The sequence below is a fragment of the Podarcis filfolensis genome (genome assembly GCF_964270895.1).
Source record: "Podarcis filfolensis genome assembly, chromosome: 1".
Classification (NCBI taxonomy): Eukaryota; Metazoa; Chordata; class Lepidosauria; order Squamata; family Lacertidae; genus Podarcis; species Podarcis filfolensis.
The window spans coordinates 70,572,343-70,593,727 of NC_139604.1; the positions used below are offsets into that span (position 1 = coordinate 70,572,343).

The following is a 21,385-nucleotide window of genomic DNA, read 5'->3' on the forward strand; positions in this document are numbered from 1 at the left end:
TTTCAGAAGGAAATAAAAGGAGGTGAAAATACACATACATTGGTACCTGCCATTATAGTATACAAAATGGTAATGTTATATCAGATGTGCAATTGTAACAATACTTTCGGCAATCTTCTCAAAGCAAAACAAAAAACTGTGCCAGTGCCTTACATCTCTGTGCATCTGTTTAAATTATGCAATTTGGTAGCTCTTGTCACCACAGGGCAAGCACTTTCTGCTGGTTTTACGTGACACATTTTTATCAAGTGAGATCTTTCTACATCACTGCAGAAGTCTCTTGGAATGAGATAAAAACAACCTCCCTGAATAAATGCATTTAAAATGTTATGTGCCACCCTTCAGTTCCACTCACTTCCAGGGTGCCTAAAAAACAAACAAACAAAAACCAGTAACATTCACAGATCGACAATGGGCTGGATGCAGAGATGCAAGAGCTGAAATTTGTGCAAGCTGCCAGTTTCTTTTGCCAGTTCCATCCTCCCACTGCATCACAAACTAGGTCTTTCCTGAGGTCCCCTACTTGATGCTCAGGTATGGCATGTTCAAGGAAAACAGACATGACAGACTACATTAAGGAAGTTACATAATGTTCTAATTTCCTGATGGCTAAAAATATGGATTTTTCTTGGCCTCCAACTAAACCATGGCTTATCATGAACAAGGAATGCTCGAGTGAATGCTGCTGAAATTGCTCCTGACACACTCCTTCCATATCATGAGCAGGAGCAATAAACCTTTGGTTACTGTCGTGTTCTAACCAGTGCTCATGGTTTGTTTCTCTTCCAACAAACCATGATTTTAAGTGCTAGGGAAGGGGCACAATGGAAATGACTCACTGTTTGTTGAGGCACGCAACGGGTTATGGCTTAATGTGCTATCCGAATACAGCCACTAAACGGAATGGCCATTTTTAAAGTTTTGTGATTGAAACATTTAATGCTTTAATGCTTTAATGCCCAGCATCTTCAAGCACTTGCTGATATTCAGGCACAAAAAAATCTATGGAGTGCAAAAACTGTTGTTTTATAAATACTTCTAGCAAAATAAGAAGCACTACAACTAGCTAGACGGCTGGTTTAAAAGCCAAAGTAATTACCCACTGACAGAAAACAAAGTGTTCTGCACATATCTCATTATTTAAAATAAAACTGTGGACCTTTCAAAAATAGTAAATTGCATAAGGCATTGGATGCAGAGGCTTGAAAACTATTGATTGGTAGAATACAGATTTTGTTGCTACTTGCATTCATCTATCTCCATTGTATGGCGAAGGAAACCAGAGGTGGGGGAACTTTTTTGGACCAAGGACGTGCAAAGTGTGGGCAAAAGAGACTCTCACCTTTGTACAACAGGCTGCGTTCCAGTCATGCAAAAGCATGGGGCTTACACACACACTCATTCACACACTTCTCCAATTAGGCAAAGCGGGAGGCATCATCACAGTTCAAGCATACATTCTAGCCACACAAAAGCACTGGAGGTAGGTATGGAGCAGGAGCCTGGAGAGAGGGCAGGCTTAGTGAGAGTCTCCAGGGCCAGTTACAGGAACCTGGAAGACCACATCTGGCCTCTGGGCCTCAGGCTCCACACCCCTGTACCAAGTAGTGCAAAAGAAATCCTAGTCCGTGCTAAAGCCATTTACCAAAGAGTAGCAGATGCTTTTTAATTAGGGGCTCACTTTCTAATTGCCTTATAGCCTACTATCATCAACAGGCAAAATTGAAGTTTTGGTTAGCAGCTCTCAAGTCTTCATATGGGAGTCACTGTCTGCATTTCTCCATTAAGAATATATACCTTGTGAATAGGTTGTATCCTTCAAAGAGAAAAACTTCTGGGAAGAAGTTGAAGTTTTGTACACGTTCATTAGATAGTTTATTGTTTTCTGCAGACATGGAAGAACTTTAGAGCTAACAGTCTTTGGCTTGGGATGAAGATACAGCTGACTGAGAATGCAGGGACTGATTTGACTACAGCAGTTGTCCTGGCAACACACATTCCTAGGTGTTCTAAACAAAAGTATCCCAAATCTAAGGCATTTTTAAAATAGTGACATTTCAAAACAATAATTTGCAAAGATGGCAATGTGACACACAAGGAAAAGAAGAATAGTGTTGCAAAAATATTAGTACAGGGAGGGGGAGAATTAGTATTCAGTAGTTGTTGTTTTTAAAAAAAATAAAGTTTAGATTATCACAGCTCTACTGCAAATCTAGTGATGGGAGCGATCCAATTAGTGGGTTAGGTGTTTTAATGATATTTTAGCAGGCAGTGGCATTTCCACATAGATGTAGCATGGACAGACACAGTTTTTGCTTTTCTTAAAGCCACACTTAACAACAAGCAAGGCACAAGTACCCAGTCAGATTTAAAGGAGGGAAAAAGACTTTTAAAAGAGCTATGTCAAGGTTTTCTCACTTTTATGAAGACTTCTTCAAAAAGAAGGTATATCCACAATTAAGATGGAAATATTTAAAATGCTAGGTCTTGAAGGGTTGGAAGAAAATCCCCCTTTTCAAAATCAAAAGGGTGTGGGGGGGGGGTAGAAGCTGTGCACAAGGAATGCATCTTTTGTATACTTTTGTGGTTTTAAATATACAAATGTCTATACTGGAGTCCACCAACTTTGACAGAGCCTCTTTAATGCCCATTTTCTGTTCACTTACGCAACATTGGAGATTTTGTGTGAGATAATAAATCTGACTGTATTAAAGCCATTCTGTCTGCTGTAAGCAATGAGATATTCATCCCGCATGTTACGATTCAGCAGTCAACTACAGAGCCAACACTGAATGATTATTGCCGCAGAAGTGCACTTTAGGTATAATTTGTGTGTGAAAAGTAATAAAGCGAAATCTTAGGGCTTACGTTTTTCTTTTAGCCTTCGCCTATACACTTCCTCTACGGTGGGAAATGAAGAGAGTCAAATAAGGTATGCAGAAAGAACACAGATTAGAGACTGTATGCAATTTCATCAGAATAGGCATTCAGAAATAAAAGATACAATTTGAGATGACCGCTGATCTCTATCAGTGTTCAAACGTTGACAAGGAGGGTGACAAAGCTTTGTTGTTAAGAAATGCAACAAAGTCCGTTTTCGGCTCATTAAGAGTAAACATCTTCGAATGTACGTTCACTCAACACTATCAGGTTTAATGGGGCTTATAAATACTACTGAGTATTTAGAATGGCAACCCAAGGCATCTCAAATATTTGAACCTTCCTCCTTTTGGAATCACTGGACTTCAGCAGGAAACAAGCTTGCTAACATTCCCCAGTTACTGTTAGAGAAATAGTAACACATGCAAACCCTATTATACCAAACATGCATAGACACTACAAACAATGGAAACCAATACCAAAGCTCAAGGCTATATAAACAAACAACATAATATCTAATGTGTGTCAATACATCTTTGAACGGATCTCACCTAAAAAGAGGTTCTCAAAGTAACAAATGGATTGATTTCTACTAGAGAGAGCCAGCCATTCATACGTGAAATGGTAGGCTGAAGGATTATCATACTGGATTGTCAAAGCTCAGTCATCACTTTGGTAAGAGATTGCAAATAGCTGTTCATATTTGACCAGTATAGCCTGCTACTCATATTAACCATTTATTGAAAGCAATCCCTTGCAGAGCTGAAATTCACAGCACTGCATAGAACTGCCCTATGAAGTCCTGACATCGATAGAATAGCAAGTGGAAGGGGAACAGTAAAAAGATAGAGAGAAAGGTAAGATTTATTCTCTGTTTTTTATTATTAAAAAACAACAACCAGACTCCATATGTTTGACATTAAAGCCACTCTTGGACTTCTACCTGGGTGACCTAGGCTAAAAGCTCATCGCTCCTCCAGTAAAATGGGTTATGTAGATTATAGTACTTATTGTATACAGAACTGTATGCTTAAATGTACTATATAACAGATAATAATAAGATTAGGATACAAGGATAAAACTGCTGTGTCGATTTAGGAATGCTTTAAAAGAAACTTTCATAAAAAGAGCAATCACATTTTGGATAACTGAGAAAAAAATAGTCCACAAACAGAGGATTATAAAACAATCTCTTTGGGACTTACACTTCCTGGAAAATATTTCCCCTAAATGTAATAAGCCATACCCCATTCTCCACTTGAGAATGGATAACAGAAACAGAACTGAAGACAAAACATATTGATAGCAACTTTGCTATTCCCCCATCATTACCTCTTTCTGCAATTTCATTATTTCCCGATGTCCTCGAGATTTGACTCTGTAATCGTTCAATCTCCGAGTCTTTTAGAGCTAACTGTTCCTGAAGCTGTGCGATTTCAGCCTGAAAGAACAGATTAACATTAGCTTTCTTTTCATCTCTATCTCATCCAAAAAATTAAATTACAAAGAACCACTGTAGATTATTTTCTCTAATGCATGTTAGAAACACAAAAACTTCAGACAAAGCATTTTTATGCTGTTATTATTTTTGGAACACTGCACCCAAATCTTCTCTTGCCCTTTGCTCCTTGACACCCGCAACTTTTATTGCCAGCCAACGCAGAAACATAGCAAAACGATGGAAGTAAGTATATTCTCTTTGGGGAGGTGAGAAAACTTGTCTAGGACCACATGACATTTTAAAGGAATTGCAGGCCTCTTTTGAGTTTACACTGCATGACAAACTTGGGTTGTCTCTGCATAATATGTGAAATGGTTGTGTGGCTTACTTTGGTTGCTTTCAGTTTCCATTCATACTGGGTCCTTTCATTTTCCAGCTCTTCAACCTTAATTTTTAGGTGTTTTAGTTCCTGTAATAAGTTCTGCAAAGGGATAGGAGAGAGAAAACACATTTACTCGTGAAACTGGACACGTGGGTGAAATTGTCAAGTGACTGCACCCATCTCAATAAAATAAAATTACCCCAGGCCTGACTGCTGATAGAGAGCAATCTTGAATTGGTAGTCTGTTAAAATGAACTCTCTTTTACTAATAACCCCAGACAGCTGTCAAGGAAAGAACAACCTTGAAGGTCTAACTAATTACAGTGATTTGAAGCCATGGTTTAACTGGCTTTGCAAACCAGTGTTTTGAAGGCATGTTTCATCAGCATCAACTACAGAACATGTAGCCAGCATAATGCCAAAGAACCACATAGCCAATCAAGAGAGTCAGGGATGCTAGCTTATGGGGGTTGAGCTGTTTTGGGCCCCCTATATCCTTTAGGAGTCTCCTCCCCAATGCTGAGGGGACGGAGGAGGCTAAGCGTGTTGCAGCTTCATTGGCCAGCATCTCCTCCTACCATGGAAGGAGGCTGAGCACGAGAGAGGAGGTGCCGCCAGCCACTGAAGCCATGCTGCACACTCAGCCTCCTCCCGACAATGTGACGTCATGAACATGATGTTACATGCATGCAACGCCAGGCCCCCTTCATCTTTGGTGCAAGTTGGTGCCTTTGAATAGAATCAAAAGCTTCATGTTTGCTGCTGCTTTTTTTTAACCGCCTTGTTTTTTTAACTGTCTCATTTCAATGCTCTGTCTCTGACAATTTTTATGTCATCTGAGGAACTGCTTTAAATCTGGCCTACAAGTTCGAATCAGTGAGTGGTACACACACAAAATTCTCCAGAGCAGCTGACTCTGCTAGTTAAATGAATGAGCCACACAAGTGATTTTTACGTCCTTCCCTTTCTGAATAGGAGTTCAACCCAGTTCAGAAACTAGAGTTCCAACTGCTAGAACTGTTCAGAACTGTTCTTAACAGCACCTTTCTCAGGAACCACAATCACATCATGTTCTTTTGTGTTTATATGTGCTTGCAGATGAAATCTTTTGGGTCTCTCTCTTCCAGACTGGCTATTATTATTTATTAAATCTGTATACCACCCTTCATTCAAAGATTACATGGTGGTTCACAACATAGGATGTGTTCTTCTGTCATTGTTGGGCAACCAATATCTGGAACACACTTAAAGGAAGGTAATGGCACAGAAGAGAAAGCCACCACAATTTTCTTTCTTTTTCTTTTTAAATCAAACATGAACTGATTAAAAACGTATTACTGTATCTCCAAAATGTGATTCTACAAAATTCAGAAGACAACACGGCAACATGAACAAACCAAGCTGCTAGTAAGTCTTTAAACGAGCTTATGTTAGGCATACCAATGTCATTTCTCTTCTGTTCAACTTCATCAGCTTAACCAAAGTAGCTTTCAGCCTGACATGTGAAGTGGTTTCTGATCAAACACAGCAAAGGTTTGTTCTATAAATTCCAGAAAGCCTTCACTGAAGTGCTTGTTATGCAGGCTAAGCAATCAAAATTTATGGGGTTTAAACAAAGAAACACACGACAGAGCGTTCACCATGCCTCTCCCCCTTCATTTGATCCTCTTAGAATGCACACAATAAGCAAAAATCATATGCCTATGATTTTAAGACACTCCAAAGCTCATTTTCCTAAATGAAAGCCTGCAGCCAAAAATATACATGGCCCTGAGGGAAGGGGGTGGTTTGTTTGTTTTTAATAGGGTGTTAATATAAAACAGGAAAGTTCTAAATGCAAGATGTCTATTAAATATATTAAATAACTTATTCCAATTAAAAAAACACCACTAATGGCTAAACGTAACAATCCTTTATTGCCCTTGGGTGCTGTAGAAAATCAGGTTTACTATACTGAGCAGTTATGTGGAACACGTTCTGAATTATTTTTCCTTATAGCCACCCAAAATGGCTGCATATAAATTTATGATGATGATGATGATTTCATGAGGCAAGAATGCTAACTTCTTGAAATGAAGAGACCTAGACTACCCCTCTCTCCTTGAGAGGTCCCTGGGTCTATCCTTATATGTCTTTTCATGATCCTTAGATATAATCACATATAAATCTGTACATACTCAGTTTGACTCCTTCCCTCCTATACTGAAAGTGTATCCTTTTTTCTGGGCATTAGCAAACCTTCCACGTATGTCATATGTGACAGACAAAGAACAACGAAGAATAACCATGTAACCCACAATCAAGGTGCCTACCTGCATTTATCCAACCAGACCATCACCAAAGCATCCCACAATAGATACAAAAGACTGTTGAACACCATGATAAGTACCAGTATCTTGTATGTTAGGCCAACTTAGCTGCAGCACAATTTAAGCAGCCCTCCTAATTTTACATGGAGCAACTCCTGAGAAAATCATTCCAAATAGGAGACAAAACTGATTTACAACTGGGAGATAAAGCACATGTTTACTTAGTCTGGATGAACGCATGCTGGGCCAAGACAAGCAAAAATTTCCTGTGGGTTTCTTAAACACAGCACTCTGTCTAGTGAAAACTATGCAAATTAATGCCAATTGATCACAGCAAGCTCCAGTTAGTAGTTTAGTTTGGTCTCTGAAAGGGGGCAATGCACAAACTCAGGCCAAAATTTACTTCTCATACATCACACTGAGTGCAATTCTTCCAAACAGGGACCTCTGTCACAGAGTCAATGCTATCTTGAGGACCGACTGCTGCCATATTTGGCTTCCTACTGTGGGATTTTCTTTCCTGGATTTTACTATTAATGTCCAGCTGCAGTCTACACATTTGTTCTTGTAGTTCACTGATCAGGTTCACTACTGACTACACAAGAGGAAGAGAGAAAATTAAGACCGAAGGTAGAAACATGGAATGAAGTCAAAACCAACAAACAAACAAATGACTGAGCACATATGCGATAAGAAGAGTGAGTTTGAGTGGTCACAACAATATGGTAGATGAGGTACATGGTAAAGTGTGTGTGTGTGTGTGTGTGCGCGCACACACACACACACACACACACACACACACTTTGTTTGCTCCCAGTCATATTTGGAAAAACTGCTTAGCCAGAGTTTTCACCAGACTTCTAGCACCTGTGGCACACTTTTTTTCAGAGTTAAAATTAGGGAGCCCAGTCCACTCTTGCATCCAAAGATGTCTGGAGTGGAATGAACTTTCTCACTGGAGACCACTTCGTGTTTATCTGTAAGGTGCTATTATGTGCATTTCTCCTCACTGGAACAAGGTTACCCAGAGCAGTGACTCATGCAGAGACAACAGCCTCCGTGGAGGGTGGGTAATTTTCTGCATCAGGAATAACTGGATTGTTTAACAAAGAGAGATGGCAGTTCACCTCGCCAGCCTTGGCAAAGACTGACCAGAAAGCAAAATTACCAGAATAGTAAAGCTTGCAGAAATGAGCTTGGGATCTGTGCTGCGCGAAAAGCAACTTGGAAATAGTTGGTAGAGACTAGCAAAGGGTGAAGGAAGAGCACAGCATTACCCTCCCATGCACCATGTCATGGCTGGAAATTGGACCCCCGTGGCCAGATTTTAAACATCTACCGTATTTTTCGCCCCATAGGACGTACCGGCCCATAGGACGCACCTAGTTTTTTGGGGGGGAAATAAAGGGGGGGAAATTATTTTCCCCCCAGGTGCTCTGCGCTAATCCTGAAGTTTGGGGCGTGTGGAGCTCAGCGCGCCCCAAACTTCTGGGTGCCGGCAAGGTCTACGCTAGCCTTGGGAAAGCCGCGCAACTTTGTGCGGCTCTCCCAAGGCTAGCGGAGCGCTGCGCTAATCCCGAAGCTTGGGGCGTGCGGAGCTCAGCGCGCCCCAAGCTTCTGGCTGCCGGCAAGGTCTCCACTAGCCTTGGGATAGCCGCGCGGCTCTCCCAAGGCTAGCGGAGCGCTGCGCTAATCCCGAAGCTTGGGGCGTGCGGAGCTCAGCGCGCCCCAAGCTTCTGGGTGCAGGCAAGCTCTCCGCTAGCCCTGGGAGAGCTGGGTCTCCCACGGCTAGCAGATAGCTTCCTGAAGCCTGGAGAGCGAGAGGGGTCGGTGCGCAACGACCCCCCTTGCTCTCCAGGCTTCAGCGAAAGCCTGCATTCGCCCCATAGGATGCACACACATTTCCCCTTCATTTTTGGAGGGGAAAAAGTGCGTCCTATAGGGCGAAAAATACGGTACTTAGGAGATGGAGCATGTAGGTCTGTTCTCAGTGTCATGAATTCAAATGGCAACCATGCAAGGCTCACCTCAGCTTTGTTCTGCTTCTCTTCATATTCGCTTTGTTCCTTCTCCATCCCAACCAGCTTAATCTTCAGATCTGAAACTTCTGCCATTAGGTCCAATTTCTGAGTTTCCAGCAATGTTCGACTTAGCAGCTCCTGCAAAAATAGGAGTGTGTGTCTGTGATATTTTTTGTTCACTCAATTCCATGGCTGACAGAAAAAGTACTTCCTTCTCCAAATTTAACAATTTACAGGCAACACTTAACTGAATATGAATATTACGTTAAGAGCCACATAGGCATTTTAAAAATGTTTTTGTTTATGGAAACATTTTACCCAAGTGTTCACTACCATTAAGGAAAGCAACCCTTCATAATTGTTTTTAGACCTGGGACAAAATAAAGACACCACAACGCAAGGGATTTTCAAGTTTACTTGAGAATACAGAACAGGGGTCTTTTGCTGAGGCAGTGGAACAAATTCATTACATAGCAATTGTTAGTACTGAGTGTGATTTGAAAGCTTAGCAATGAATTTTGCAGCTCTGCTTCTTAAACAATTGTGTATATGTATTCCCTGCTTTATTTTTAAAAACCCGAAGTTGTCATAGGAGGCTGAAATATGGAGAAAGCGGCAGAAGGAGAGGTGCTTAACCCTTTCCCTCTGCTTAAGCCTCACCCCCTGCCCCCGCTTTTCCACACACAGAAGAAGACCTACTTGTATTTATATTGTTTCCCACTTGTGGTTGTGAAAAGAAATTTTGGAGGAAAGATTTTTAAGTGGCAACATGGATAAGGCTGAAGGGTTAAGCAGTCTCACCTTCCTGCAGATCTGCTTGTGGTCATATCCGACATATTTAAGAGGCAGGATATGTATGGGATCCTACATATCAGACCGATCTTTTCATTTTGTTTTTGAAACATCGTGCTGCGGGATGGATTCAAATGACATATCACAACATGATTGCTACAGATAATAGGCTGTAGCTTTTTGTGTGAGCAGAATTACTTCTCCCCCAGCACACCCCCTAAATCTGTTCTGGGGTTTCCCCCAATACTCCAGAGCAGATTTTGGAGTGATGCGGGGCATGCATAAAGGAGGCAGGCAGGAAGTCCCCTTGACTCAAGTTGTTCTGCTCATGCAGTTTTCCAGTTCAGTGCTGCCCAATATAACTCTTAAGACTAATTTGTCGGCTGTGCTCCTATATATTTTGGTAAATTTGCTCGTTTCTGGGCCAGCTCTACTGGACAGAAAGTCATCTGGCACAACAAAATCAGGCTTGCATTGGAATGTGCATTGGGCTTGTGCTAAATGTGTGTTCCAGAAGAGTTCATTTCCCAAACACAGGAAAGTAGTTTGCAGGCATATACAGAGTAGTGTTTGGTCCAGACTTTTAAAATCTTTTTTTGTTTTGTTTTTTGGAGCAGGGTGGGGCAAACCCACCAACCTAGAATACTGGATTAAACTTGGGAGAGGAGGAGATCACAGAACTTTCAAAGGGTGGTGTGGCCTCAACTTTGAAGATGAGGTGGCTGAGGGTTTTCTCCCACACAAAATAAGAACTCTTGTTGCTTTAAGTGGTGGTTAGGCTGCCCTCAACAGGTTGGGAGTGCTCCCTATAAAACTGAAACAGAACTTTGTCATCTCTAATGCTTTATGTGCCTCAGGTTCCTAGCATACCAAACCCCCTTCAGTGGGGCAGGATGTCCCCTGACTGTGGAGGCAGATCATAGCCATCACAGCAAGTTGTAATGGATAGCCTTATCTTTCATGAATTCATTCAGTCCTCCCCCAAAGCCATCCAAGTTGGTGGCCATCATTGCCTCCTCTGGGAATGACTTCCATAATTTAACTATGTGCCAAGGGAAAAAAGTGCTACCCCCTGTTGCCATCTCCAACATTGGCGTTCTGGGGTTTCTGGAGCAGCTCTACTGGACAGAAAGTCTCCAGGCTTGCAGTGAGAAACAATTTCCCCAGCACTCTTGAACAAAATTATCCCAGTCATTAGTATTCCAGAAGCACACAGTTCCTGAACACAGAAAAATAGCTTGTGGATATGTATAGAGCAGGGCTATATTAGTGAAGGAGAAGATTCCATATAGCCATGGCAGCTGATAGCTAAAGAGGCATGTAGTCCATGAATTTGTCCAATCCTGTTTTAAACTCTCACCCCCAAAATACCTCCCCTCTTAATCCCCAACTTATAAATACTGCTTGTGTGGTGTAGTGATACAGTGCACAAGCTGACAGCTATTCTCCCCTAACTGCTATTTCATATTATCCAGGACTAAGTCTTGGCACTGAAAACAGGATCTGGAGCTAACTGTTGAGAGTCTTGTCCCAATTTAAGTATTTCTGAAGCCTGCATTAAAATGCAAATAGGGTCAGCTAGAAAGCAAGAGCTCTAATCTTGAATTCAACACAGATGGATTTCGGTGTTATGCCACAAACAGTAAAGACAAACTTTGGATCTGGCTAGCAGTTATAAAAGGAAGAAAGCAGAGATCACCATCCATAGCGTTAGAAAGACACGTCGAACCAGCACAAAATTAAGAGATGCAAAATAGTTGGCGAACACATCTGTGGAATGTAACACAGAAATGTGTGAATAGGACTTACATACAACCCTTACTTAAAGTGACAATGCATGACACCCTTGCAACTTCCCTAACTTTTAGTTTTTAGAAAAGCAAACGCCGATGTTATACTTCAGTGGTGCTGCTTTAATTTTAGCCAGATGAGACTTGTGGTCCAGAAAGTCTACTGAACTAAAAAGTATCTGAAGCACAGCTTGAATAAAATGCCACAGTGCAGTTGCTAACATGTGGAAGTCATTATTTCCATCTTCAAGCAGATGCTTATGTTGAGCAGTTCATTAGTGGAATATGACCCACTTTGTTATGGGGAAATTACAGAGTATTCCAGCGGTATGATGCAATTGGAAGGCAACTTGAATAAATACAGAGTTGTAAGAAGTAAAAGTACAGATTGCGTTATTGGTTTTGAAGTGAAACGATAATACGTGTCATGTGCAGAGCTAATTTTGGCTACAAGGGTTTCAGGAGGATCTGTAAAAAGACAGTAGCAGAGACAGCCAGACAGAGTATAATCTATATTGTTTAGTACATTTATAAATAAGCATAACAAAATTTGGCAGTACACAATGCAACGTCTTTGTTTTATTCTGACTGCTATAAATCTGCCATTTACTACTGATCAAAGTAATTTGCAAGAAACACCCCCTCCAAATCTTTTCCTTTCTTAAGAAAAAAAAGAAGACCCAAATTCAAGGATCCAAAAATGCAAACCCCGCAGAAACTGTTAAAACAATGTCATATATTATGTTTGCTTTGTCTTTAAAGCCATACTAATGTCTAAACCGCAACACAACAACCATATTGCACGAAGTTAACACATTGTGTTCAGTTTTCACACTGAAGTGCTGTTTAATCTTCCTGAAATCTAAGCATGAAATGAATTTGTAACAAAAAACAGCAGCACAGGCATATTTATGCTTTCTGGAAACTTGGAAATGGTGGCAGGGTTGAGGAATATTAGCTAGCTTGAATTGCATACTTGGTATAAGACCAAGGTATTCACCCAAAGAGAGTATTCACCTGGTAAGTGGAATTTACAATCCGTCACAAATCCCCACCATCCTGTTCCAAGATATTAAAAAGACAAAAGCAAGCAGATACTCATGCTGTATAACAGAACACCCCAAAAGAATATTCCATTTAAACTCCACAACATTTAATACGTACTTTGTGGGAAATACATTGCTGAAAGTTGAAGCTGGTACAATCCATTCCTTCGTTAAAGCAATATGGAAACAAACAGACTAGAGTCCTACCCAAAATTCAGCAAGAATCACGCTAGGATGAGGGCGGCACTTTTTACAAGAGCTGTGTGTCAGCTGTGGTATAAATGGAATATTCGCTTAAGTTAAAACACAGCTGAGAATGTGGCTTCTTGCACCATTTCAAGATGACACAGTAAGAGGCAGAGGATTGCAGCCTTCCACTTCTCTGTTTACACACCGCGAGTCCAAAAAGAGAAGTTAGAAAGAAAGGAGAAGCATGCAACTTGCCAGGAGGGTGACTGTTTGAACACTTAGTCCCTGCAAAAAGAGCCAAAGACTGATTTCAGACATACCTCACCAGTGCTTAGACCCAGAACTTTCCTCAGTGCTGAAAGTGAGACCTCAAGCATAGCAAAAAAGGAAAAACGAGCATCACTGAACATGTGCACAGCACCTTCCTCTTACCACCCAGAAATCCTAACTAGCCTAAGACACCAAGGACTAAGGGACAGCACTTTCATATCAGAAAGCAGCCTTTGGAAATTAAATACAGCAAACATCCAAGACGGTGCTGATTTAACATTCTTTGTATCCTGCCTTTCCTCATGGCATGCAAGGCAGTGCACATCGGGTTCCCAGGCAGCCTTCCATCTAGACACTAAATTGACCCAGACCTGCTTAGTTAGCTGGTGCAGCTGCCTCACATGCTTTTGGATCATGAGCGAGACCAAATGGAAACAGAGCTGGATACCAAGTAAATTAGCCAATGCTTGTGATGATCAAAGATAGGGTAAGACTTGGCCCACATGTCACACTGAAACCAAGGTTAGTGCACACTACTGAGAAGCTCTCACTCTCCTCCACTGCTCCTGCCACAGGGCTGGGAAAGAAGTCAGAGCCCCAACCTTTACAGATAACCAGTTCTTTAAGCTGATGAATGCATGTTGTCTGTGACATAGATGTGATGAAAATGTCACCATTTGGATACTAACATTTCAACATCAACTTTGTTGGACCGGTCATGTTGTGTGGATACCTGATTATCGTCTTCCAAAGCAACTACTCTATTCCAAACTTAAAAATGGAAAGCATAATGCTGGGGGTCAACAAAAGAGGTTTAAAGACTGTCTGAAGGCAAATTTTTAAAAATGTAGTATAAACACCAACAATTGGGAAACACTTGCCTGCGAGCGCTCCAATTGGAGAACAGCCTTTACCAAAGGTGTAATGGGCTTTGAAGACACTTGAACTCAGGATGCAAGGGAGAAACGTGCTAAGAGGAAGGCACGCTTGGCAAATCCACAACGTAATCAACTTCCGCCCAGAAACCAATGTCCCCACTGTGGAAGGACGTGTGGATCTAGAATTGGTCTCCACAGTCACTTACGGACTCATTGTTATAACCGTGTTTATGGAAGACAATTTTACTCGGCTGTGAGTGATCACCAAAGAAGAAGAAGAAGAAGACGACTAACATTTTGAGGACTGTGCAGTTTGTGCCTTTTTGTTTAGAGCACAACAGCCCAGATGCAAGAATGCTCATGGCAAATGCCACAATTAAACTAAACTCCAAAACCAACCTGATGTGCAATGAGAGTTGGCATGCTGAACCACAGTTTATACTTGCAACACTGCACTCCAGGAAATACTTTGCCACTAGCATCTTTGAATCCATATAGCCAAGCCTGGAGACTATATATACACACAGTATATATTTATAAACATATTGCTGGCAGTTGTATTTGATTATGTGAGTCAGTCCTAGCTTGAAGAATATCCCAACTAAAACACCTGAGAAGATCTACTGTTGCTGTACGGAAGAGAAACAGAATATAAATTTTACCATGTATCAAATTGTGTGTAGGAATAATGACACCTAACTTTTAGAGTGCTATACAAATCTTCAAGCCGCCCCACCTACCTTATCTTGTAAGTTTTACATGCAAAGTACCATGCTGAGTGTGTCAGTATTGCCAGCCTCATATTGCAGAGAGACCATGGCTTGCTTAGGGCTATCAAGCGACTTCAGGGCAGTGAAAGCAACATGCAATTTAGATACTTCATAAGAGAAGGTCATGGAGGGCTTATTCCGGGTTGTTGTTTTAATGCAACTCACCAATTTAAATTAAAATTCCCTTGCAAATGATGATATTACCAAACACATTTTCACTAGTGTGCTTTTATGGGATGCTTCACATGTTCCAGAAAAACGTATTTTTGAAGCATGCTTGCCACATATTTTCTCCAGTATATGAATCATAGAACTGTAGAGTTGGAAGGGAGAACCAGGGTCATGTAGTCCAACCCCCTGCAATGCAGGAAATTTTTGCCCAACGTGAACCTTTGACCCTGAGATTAAAAGTCTCATACTCTACTGACTGAGCTATCCTCTAATTTATGTGAATGCAGGCATATAGGAAACATATGCTTGGGGGCTTCAACACAGGGGCCAGCTCCCAGTGTTGGAGAAAAGCAATGGGGATCTCCTTGTGCCAGGATCTCAGAGTGTGATGTACTTCTAGAATCCCAAGATTATAGGCAGGCCTGGAGACTGCAAGGAACAAATCCCTCAGAGTCTGTTTTATGTATTAACAGTTGCTTTTGTTCTATTCAGCAAGTCACTTCAAGTTGCAAAGACTGACCCCCCTTTGTCTGCTGCTGCTTAAAGGTGGGATGAGCTAGGTCTACCATCCAACTGCTTTTGCGAGCAAATGGCTGCATATAAGGAGACCTTCGGACACAGGTGCTCAGTTAAAAATAATGAATATCAATTAAAACTCTTAAAACTTCCCAAATTCGACAAAATCACTCATTATTTAAACCTCAAACCAAACTCTGTGAAAACAGCTTCTGAGCCACCCATTTCGTTAGTTTTAACCTCTACAGCTATATAAAAAGAGAACATCTAACCAGTTTAACAGGTTTTCAGCCACATCCAGCCCTCTTGTTGACTTTTCTTTGTCACACTAATGAAGAATAATACACACAATGGTATCAATTTACACGCCTACTGGTCACAGCATTATATGCCTGAAACATAGAACACTACACACTAATCAAGAAAGCAAAAGCAACTCATAAAAATTGATTTGTAAGGAGGCTAGAGACATATCTAATTCCAGCCTATTTGTCTTGAGGGACTATAGAGCCAGATGTGTACCATGGAGTCTGCTTATTCACAAAAAGTTTCCTTATAAATCCCACACTCCTCCTACCTGTTGAAGCATCTCTTCGGTAGCATTAAGTTTCAGCTGGTGCCCCTCAAGGCAAACTTCTAGATCTCTGATCTTTTCTCCTTGGGCCTCCACTTGGTCTGTAAGGACGCTCACCTACAATTGAGGACAAAAAGGGAACAGTCATAAAAAGGAAATATTCCATACTTTCAGGAATAAAAGCCATTGCTGTTAGTAACGAATCATAGCTATATGCACCTACCCACATATGTTGGCCACTCTTCCTTATAGGGTGGTGGCATGGAATAGTCTCTTCATGTTCTCTAACAGCCATATAAAATAGATTTGGTTTAAAGGCAGAAACTAGCTGAACCAAGGTCATCTTGATAAGGTTCATCTCCAAACAGGGATTTGAACCCTCTCCTTCCCACCGCACTACACAGGCTTTTTTTTTTTTAATCCCCCTCAAATCATTCAACTAGTTACTAAATGACTTTAAAATGTCTTAATCTATTTTCAAAATGACAGTTTACTACTTACCTTAAGAAGTCACTACATCACACTTTGGAGAAGAAGAAAAATACCAGCAACATTTTAAAAAAATTAAAAAAGAGGCATTTGGAAGGCTAGAAAAACAAACAAATGCTGATGTGAAAACAGAACACTGAAGATCATGTGCTAGCATTTACAGTAAATAATCCTTCAAAGGGAAAAAGCCCCTGAAGAATCCTGTTAATATTTTAAGTGGGCTTTGAGCACGCACAACCCTTTCAGCTTCTGCCAACACTTCTCTCCTTAGAAAGGGGGAAACGTAAGGGAAAGAGTCTTGTAGGAAGCCAACCAATTACCTTTCTCCTTACGAGAGCACGAGAACAGCTTACCTATCAACAAAGCTTTCTGTAACTGTTTAAAAAACGTAATATGCAAAAGACATGTTTTAACATTGGCAGTGCTCTGCTTTTCACAGGTTCAAAGTATTACAAGCTTAAACATGAATGCCAGAGTTTAGGCACTGAATTGTTGGGAATGAATTAGTAACAATTCTCAGGGAGATCCAAGAATGGTGTCACCCCACAGCTACAGAAAACAACATGAACTCTTCGTTCTGTGCGAAGAAATAAATAGCAGCAGAACCCAATGGTAGCTAATGTAATTGAAACAAACAAGCAAACAAGCAAGCAAGCAAACAAACATACTTTGTGTGCCTTCTGCAAATCTGGATTGTCAGAGGGTTCCCTGGGCTTCCTACCTCTCAGAACTAACACCTCCAGATTTCTTTTAACCAATTAAACCTGAACGCTGGAATAATCTGGACTGAAGAGCTTCAAGGACTTGATATTCTTTTCTGCCTCCTTCTTTGTTTGAGAAGTTTGCTAACATAAAAATTTGGAAAGAAATATTGCAGTGGTATGCGTCAGAGACACACCTTTTGTACTTCAGTAAAAGTACATAATTGTAGGTTTTCCCAAATAATCCAAGTTTAGGGAGAAAGCAGTTGACTGTGTAGCAAAGCAAGCCCTGTCATATCTAAAACCAGCTGCCTTCTTTTTTTCTTTTTTTTTTAAATGCTAACCTAGTTCTACTTTGCAAAGGAAGAATCACCTCTTGTGATTTATAAAGATTTTGCAAGATGAAATAGAGACACCTCCACATTTTGAAGTCATCCACATGCCAAGAGCCAGGATTTGTAGCTGACAGGCTACATGTTCTTTCTTTTTTTTTTTTAAAAAAAATCTTATTGTTTTCACAACAGCATAAATAATTATAACACAAAATGAGTAAGATTATTAATTATAAGTGAGCAAAACCATTATCCCTTAATAATCACTTAACAATAATGTTACTAACCAAAAGCTCATTCAGAAGATTAATCTTCCTACCTGCTATAATCCCATGTTAAAACATAAAGCACCATTTCCATAAATTCCTTATTCTATCCCATAATAAATAAAACATATCTATTTTCCAAAATAGTGATTCACAAATACTACTCCATTTTAAATCCATAACACTTGATTGGTTTGAAATCCCTTACTATAATCAATAGATTTCTGCCATTTTTCCAGTCTTGTCTTTTCTTTCCTCTGAGAAAATATGTTAAACTGGCATCCCAGGTTTTCCCCAACCCATTCTTTTTCTTTGGTATGGTTTGTAATCGCCAGCATTTAGCATAAAGAGTTCTAGCTGCATTGATCACATAGGAAACCAATTGTCATTTGACAAGCTGCTAATTCTTCATAGGTCTGCAGAATTGGGGTGGCCAACATTAAGGCAAAGAGATGCCTGTGCCCAGCTACATTACATCTAATGAATTGCATCTCTGCCAACTGAATGTTTTCCTGCTTTGTGTTGTATGGAATAGGCAAATAACCAACAATGGAAGCTTGTATGTCTAAACCTCATAGACAGTTGTTACTTCTCAGAACTGAAATCTGCTTTGTCCACGAAGAGCAGACAATGTCGGGATTGGCTCTTCTGGATAGAATCTAGAAGGGATTTGCATTTAACTAGGAATTCTAGTTTCTTGCCATAGTTCCCATTTCTGAGCCCCAAAATGATGCCTGCTGCATTAAGAAATCATTTCATGGAGCTCGGATTCCAAGTGATGCCCACAACAGTTTTGGTTGGCCGCTACAATAGAGGAATGTTGAAGAGAAAGACACTTGATTTTGCACAGTAGCCCTTCTTTCTGGGGCTATTTCAAAGGTGTCTCACCCAATTGGTCTAGGCGGATGTGAAAGATTCTCTCCCCAGTACTCTGCAAACGCCTATCTGCACACAATGTTCACCTGCAATATGTAGCTGACTAGCCAGAAATATGGGGCAAACATGTGGCAAAGCTCTTGCACTAGGGTGAGCTTCCCAAGGCAGACTTTGAGAATTTCAGGGCTGAGCGGAGATTTAAACCCAAATCTCCTGTGTCCATTAGAAACAATGCCAACTAAATCACAATGGCATTACTTATTTAGGAAGCCAATTATCCAAAGTTAAGAGTAATTATATATAAGCAGCTTTAGTCTGGAAAAGCAGCCAAGGGCAGTTTTGTCTCTTGGTAAGTAGGAATATATTTGGGGGTGATCCTGTGCTTGGGACAGCATAAAACCCTCTCTCCCACCTTCAGCAGACCTTTGAATAGAAACAAGGGGAGACATTTGGTGGTATCCAGGGGAAGGGCCCCAAGTTCTCTGAAATGTGAGGGTGGCGGTGAATGTATTCTTTACTAACTTTGATACAGATTGGGCTGATTCTCTTATTCTTTGTTTTAGTGGGCCCATTTCCCAAGTGTGTGTTGTCAAGCTGCCCCTTCATTTTAAAACAAGAGACAGAAAATAAAACACTAGTCCCTGGACCACCTCATTAACCAGTTACAAATCCCCCCCCCCCAAAAAAAATCTACTAACAATGAGCATCTGCCTCCTCATAATCTTTGGGTAGCATTTCAGCTCCACGAATGACTGTAAAGGGGCATCATATTCTAGTTAGCAATCTACTTTACTGGTGGGCCAATTTCAGTCTTGCACGGTCTGTGTACTATTTTAATACATTGGGAATTCCCTGGGTATATTGTTTATTTTTTCTTTAAAAAATGATCTCTTAACTCAATATCGCTTAACAGTTATAATTAAGGCATAATCTATATTAAGTATGCATGTATTCTTGCTTCAAATATTTCTATTCCCTTCATGCCTCTTGAGTAGTAAGTATAAACACCTATTAAGACAAAAGCTGGTCTAAAGGTCTGTGTTTTAGTAGTCATTACATCTTATACTAAAGGAATGACAGCAATTAAACAAGCTATAAACATTACTGCAATAGTTTCTTAATGAACCATTTGCAATACTTGAATCACACAGAGATGCTGCAAGCACTGTAATATTCCTCTTGTAAAATACCCCTCATTTCACGGCTTTGGACAATGGCCCTAACTGGTGGCATGTATTATAATCAAATTCTTGAGAAAACCTGATGCATCAGCTTAACCGTGAAAGCTGCTTTGCAGCAATTAAGCAAATTATCCAAGCAATGCACATCAATTACCCACTGATTTCTGTATGTTTGATTAATGAACAAAATGCACAATTAAGCCAACTGCTCGTAACATGAACATCAAGGACACACACGTTGTTTTCTGTAATTTTGAATGGGTAAACAGATGCACAGGAACTGATAATACTCATGGAACTTGAAACTATGATCAGATCAGATCATCTCTTCAGCTAATTGCCCTGAATATGCAATGCCAGTGCATAGGAAGGTGGAAATATTCATGAAAATAAGATACCTTATCTTACTGGGTTTATTTGGATTAAAACAGATTCAAGCTTGCACACCACACATACATTTTATGTTCTTCCTGATCCTGAAGCTATGTGCATTTGTGTGATATTATTTTGCCATGTCCTGCTTTCCTTGCCCATTTATTCATAACTCAGCTATGAGCCATTGCTTTCTGAGCAATGATGATGCTTCTGGGACTGCGCCATACTTCTCAGTCACAGTGCAGACTGCATGAGAGTATCCTGGTGAATTCTTTCACTCTCCTTCACTGCTTATGTTTGGGTGTTGGGGAGGGAGAAAATAATTTCTGCATAACAATACAAAGAACACCCAACATAATTTTAACACACATTTCAGCCCGTCTTGTAGAACACCAGTGCATCACAGTACACAGCTTGTGAGTTACATTCCCATAATGTAATTTTTGTGTTGGAAGGTAAGGGTGTAGACTGGACATTGTAACCAGCATAAGAAGCTGTGAAAAAGAGGTGCTGAACATCTCCCTTTTTCTCTTAGAATGACAATGGCACCCACTGAGAAGTGCCAGAGCTGAGCTCTGGTGAGCTCCAGCTGAAAAAAGCCCTGATAAAAAGTGTTGCCTGTATACAATACAGTACAGTGGTACCTTGGTTCTCAAACGGAATCCGTTTGACTTTTGAAAACATTTGAAAACTAAGGCGTGGCTTCCGATTGGCTGCAGTAGCTTCCTGCACTCAATCGGAAGCCGCATTGGATGTTCAGGTTCCAAAGAACGTTTGCAAACCGGAACACTCACTTCTGGGTTTGGGGCGTTCAGGAGCCAAAACATTCGAGACATAAGGCGTTCGAGAACCAAGGTACGACTGTACTCAAAAAGCCCATCACACAAATCTTTCCTTTCCTTCTCCTCTCTGTTTTAAGACTTTGGACCAAGAAGCTCTTTCTTCTTGGATAAAATGAGCACCACCAACCAAAACTGAACTCCCAAGTTTGAGAACAATTGTACATTTCATTTCAGTCAAAAGTAAGCAGGGGAAAAAGAGGTGCTACCACCAAACTTTACAGCCTGGAGTTTCTCACTCAAATTTCAATTTTTTTAGGCTATGCAAAATGGACTGATAATATTTTCCTACTGCTA

The 21,385-nt window shown here is 40.6% G+C and overlaps 1 protein-coding gene across 23 annotated transcripts in view; it reads right to left on the minus strand.

Moving 5' to 3' along the window:
* The window catches only part of PPFIBP2 (PPFIA binding protein 2), a 107,317-nt gene that overhangs the window by 30,495 nt on the left and 55,437 nt on the right, over positions 1–21,385 (minus strand). For 12 of the 23 annotated variants that reach the window (XM_083598023.1, XM_083598017.1, XM_083598025.1 and 9 more), the window contains 5 exons: positions 16,033–16,146; positions 9,040–9,171; positions 4,710–4,802; positions 4,213–4,321; positions 2,869–2,901 (listed from right to left, as the gene is read on the minus strand). In XM_083598023.1, the coding sequence (XP_083454149.1) occupies positions 2,869–2,901; positions 4,213–4,321; positions 4,710–4,802; positions 9,040–9,171; positions 16,033–16,146 (481 nt within the window). Of the gene's footprint in view, positions 1–2,868; positions 2,902–4,212; positions 4,322–4,709; positions 4,803–9,039; positions 9,172–12,779; positions 12,919–16,032; positions 16,147–16,530; positions 16,792–21,385 lie in introns of those variants that run through there. The other 11 variants (XM_083598028.1, XM_083598024.1, XM_083598026.1 and 8 more) reach the window with 4 other exon arrangements.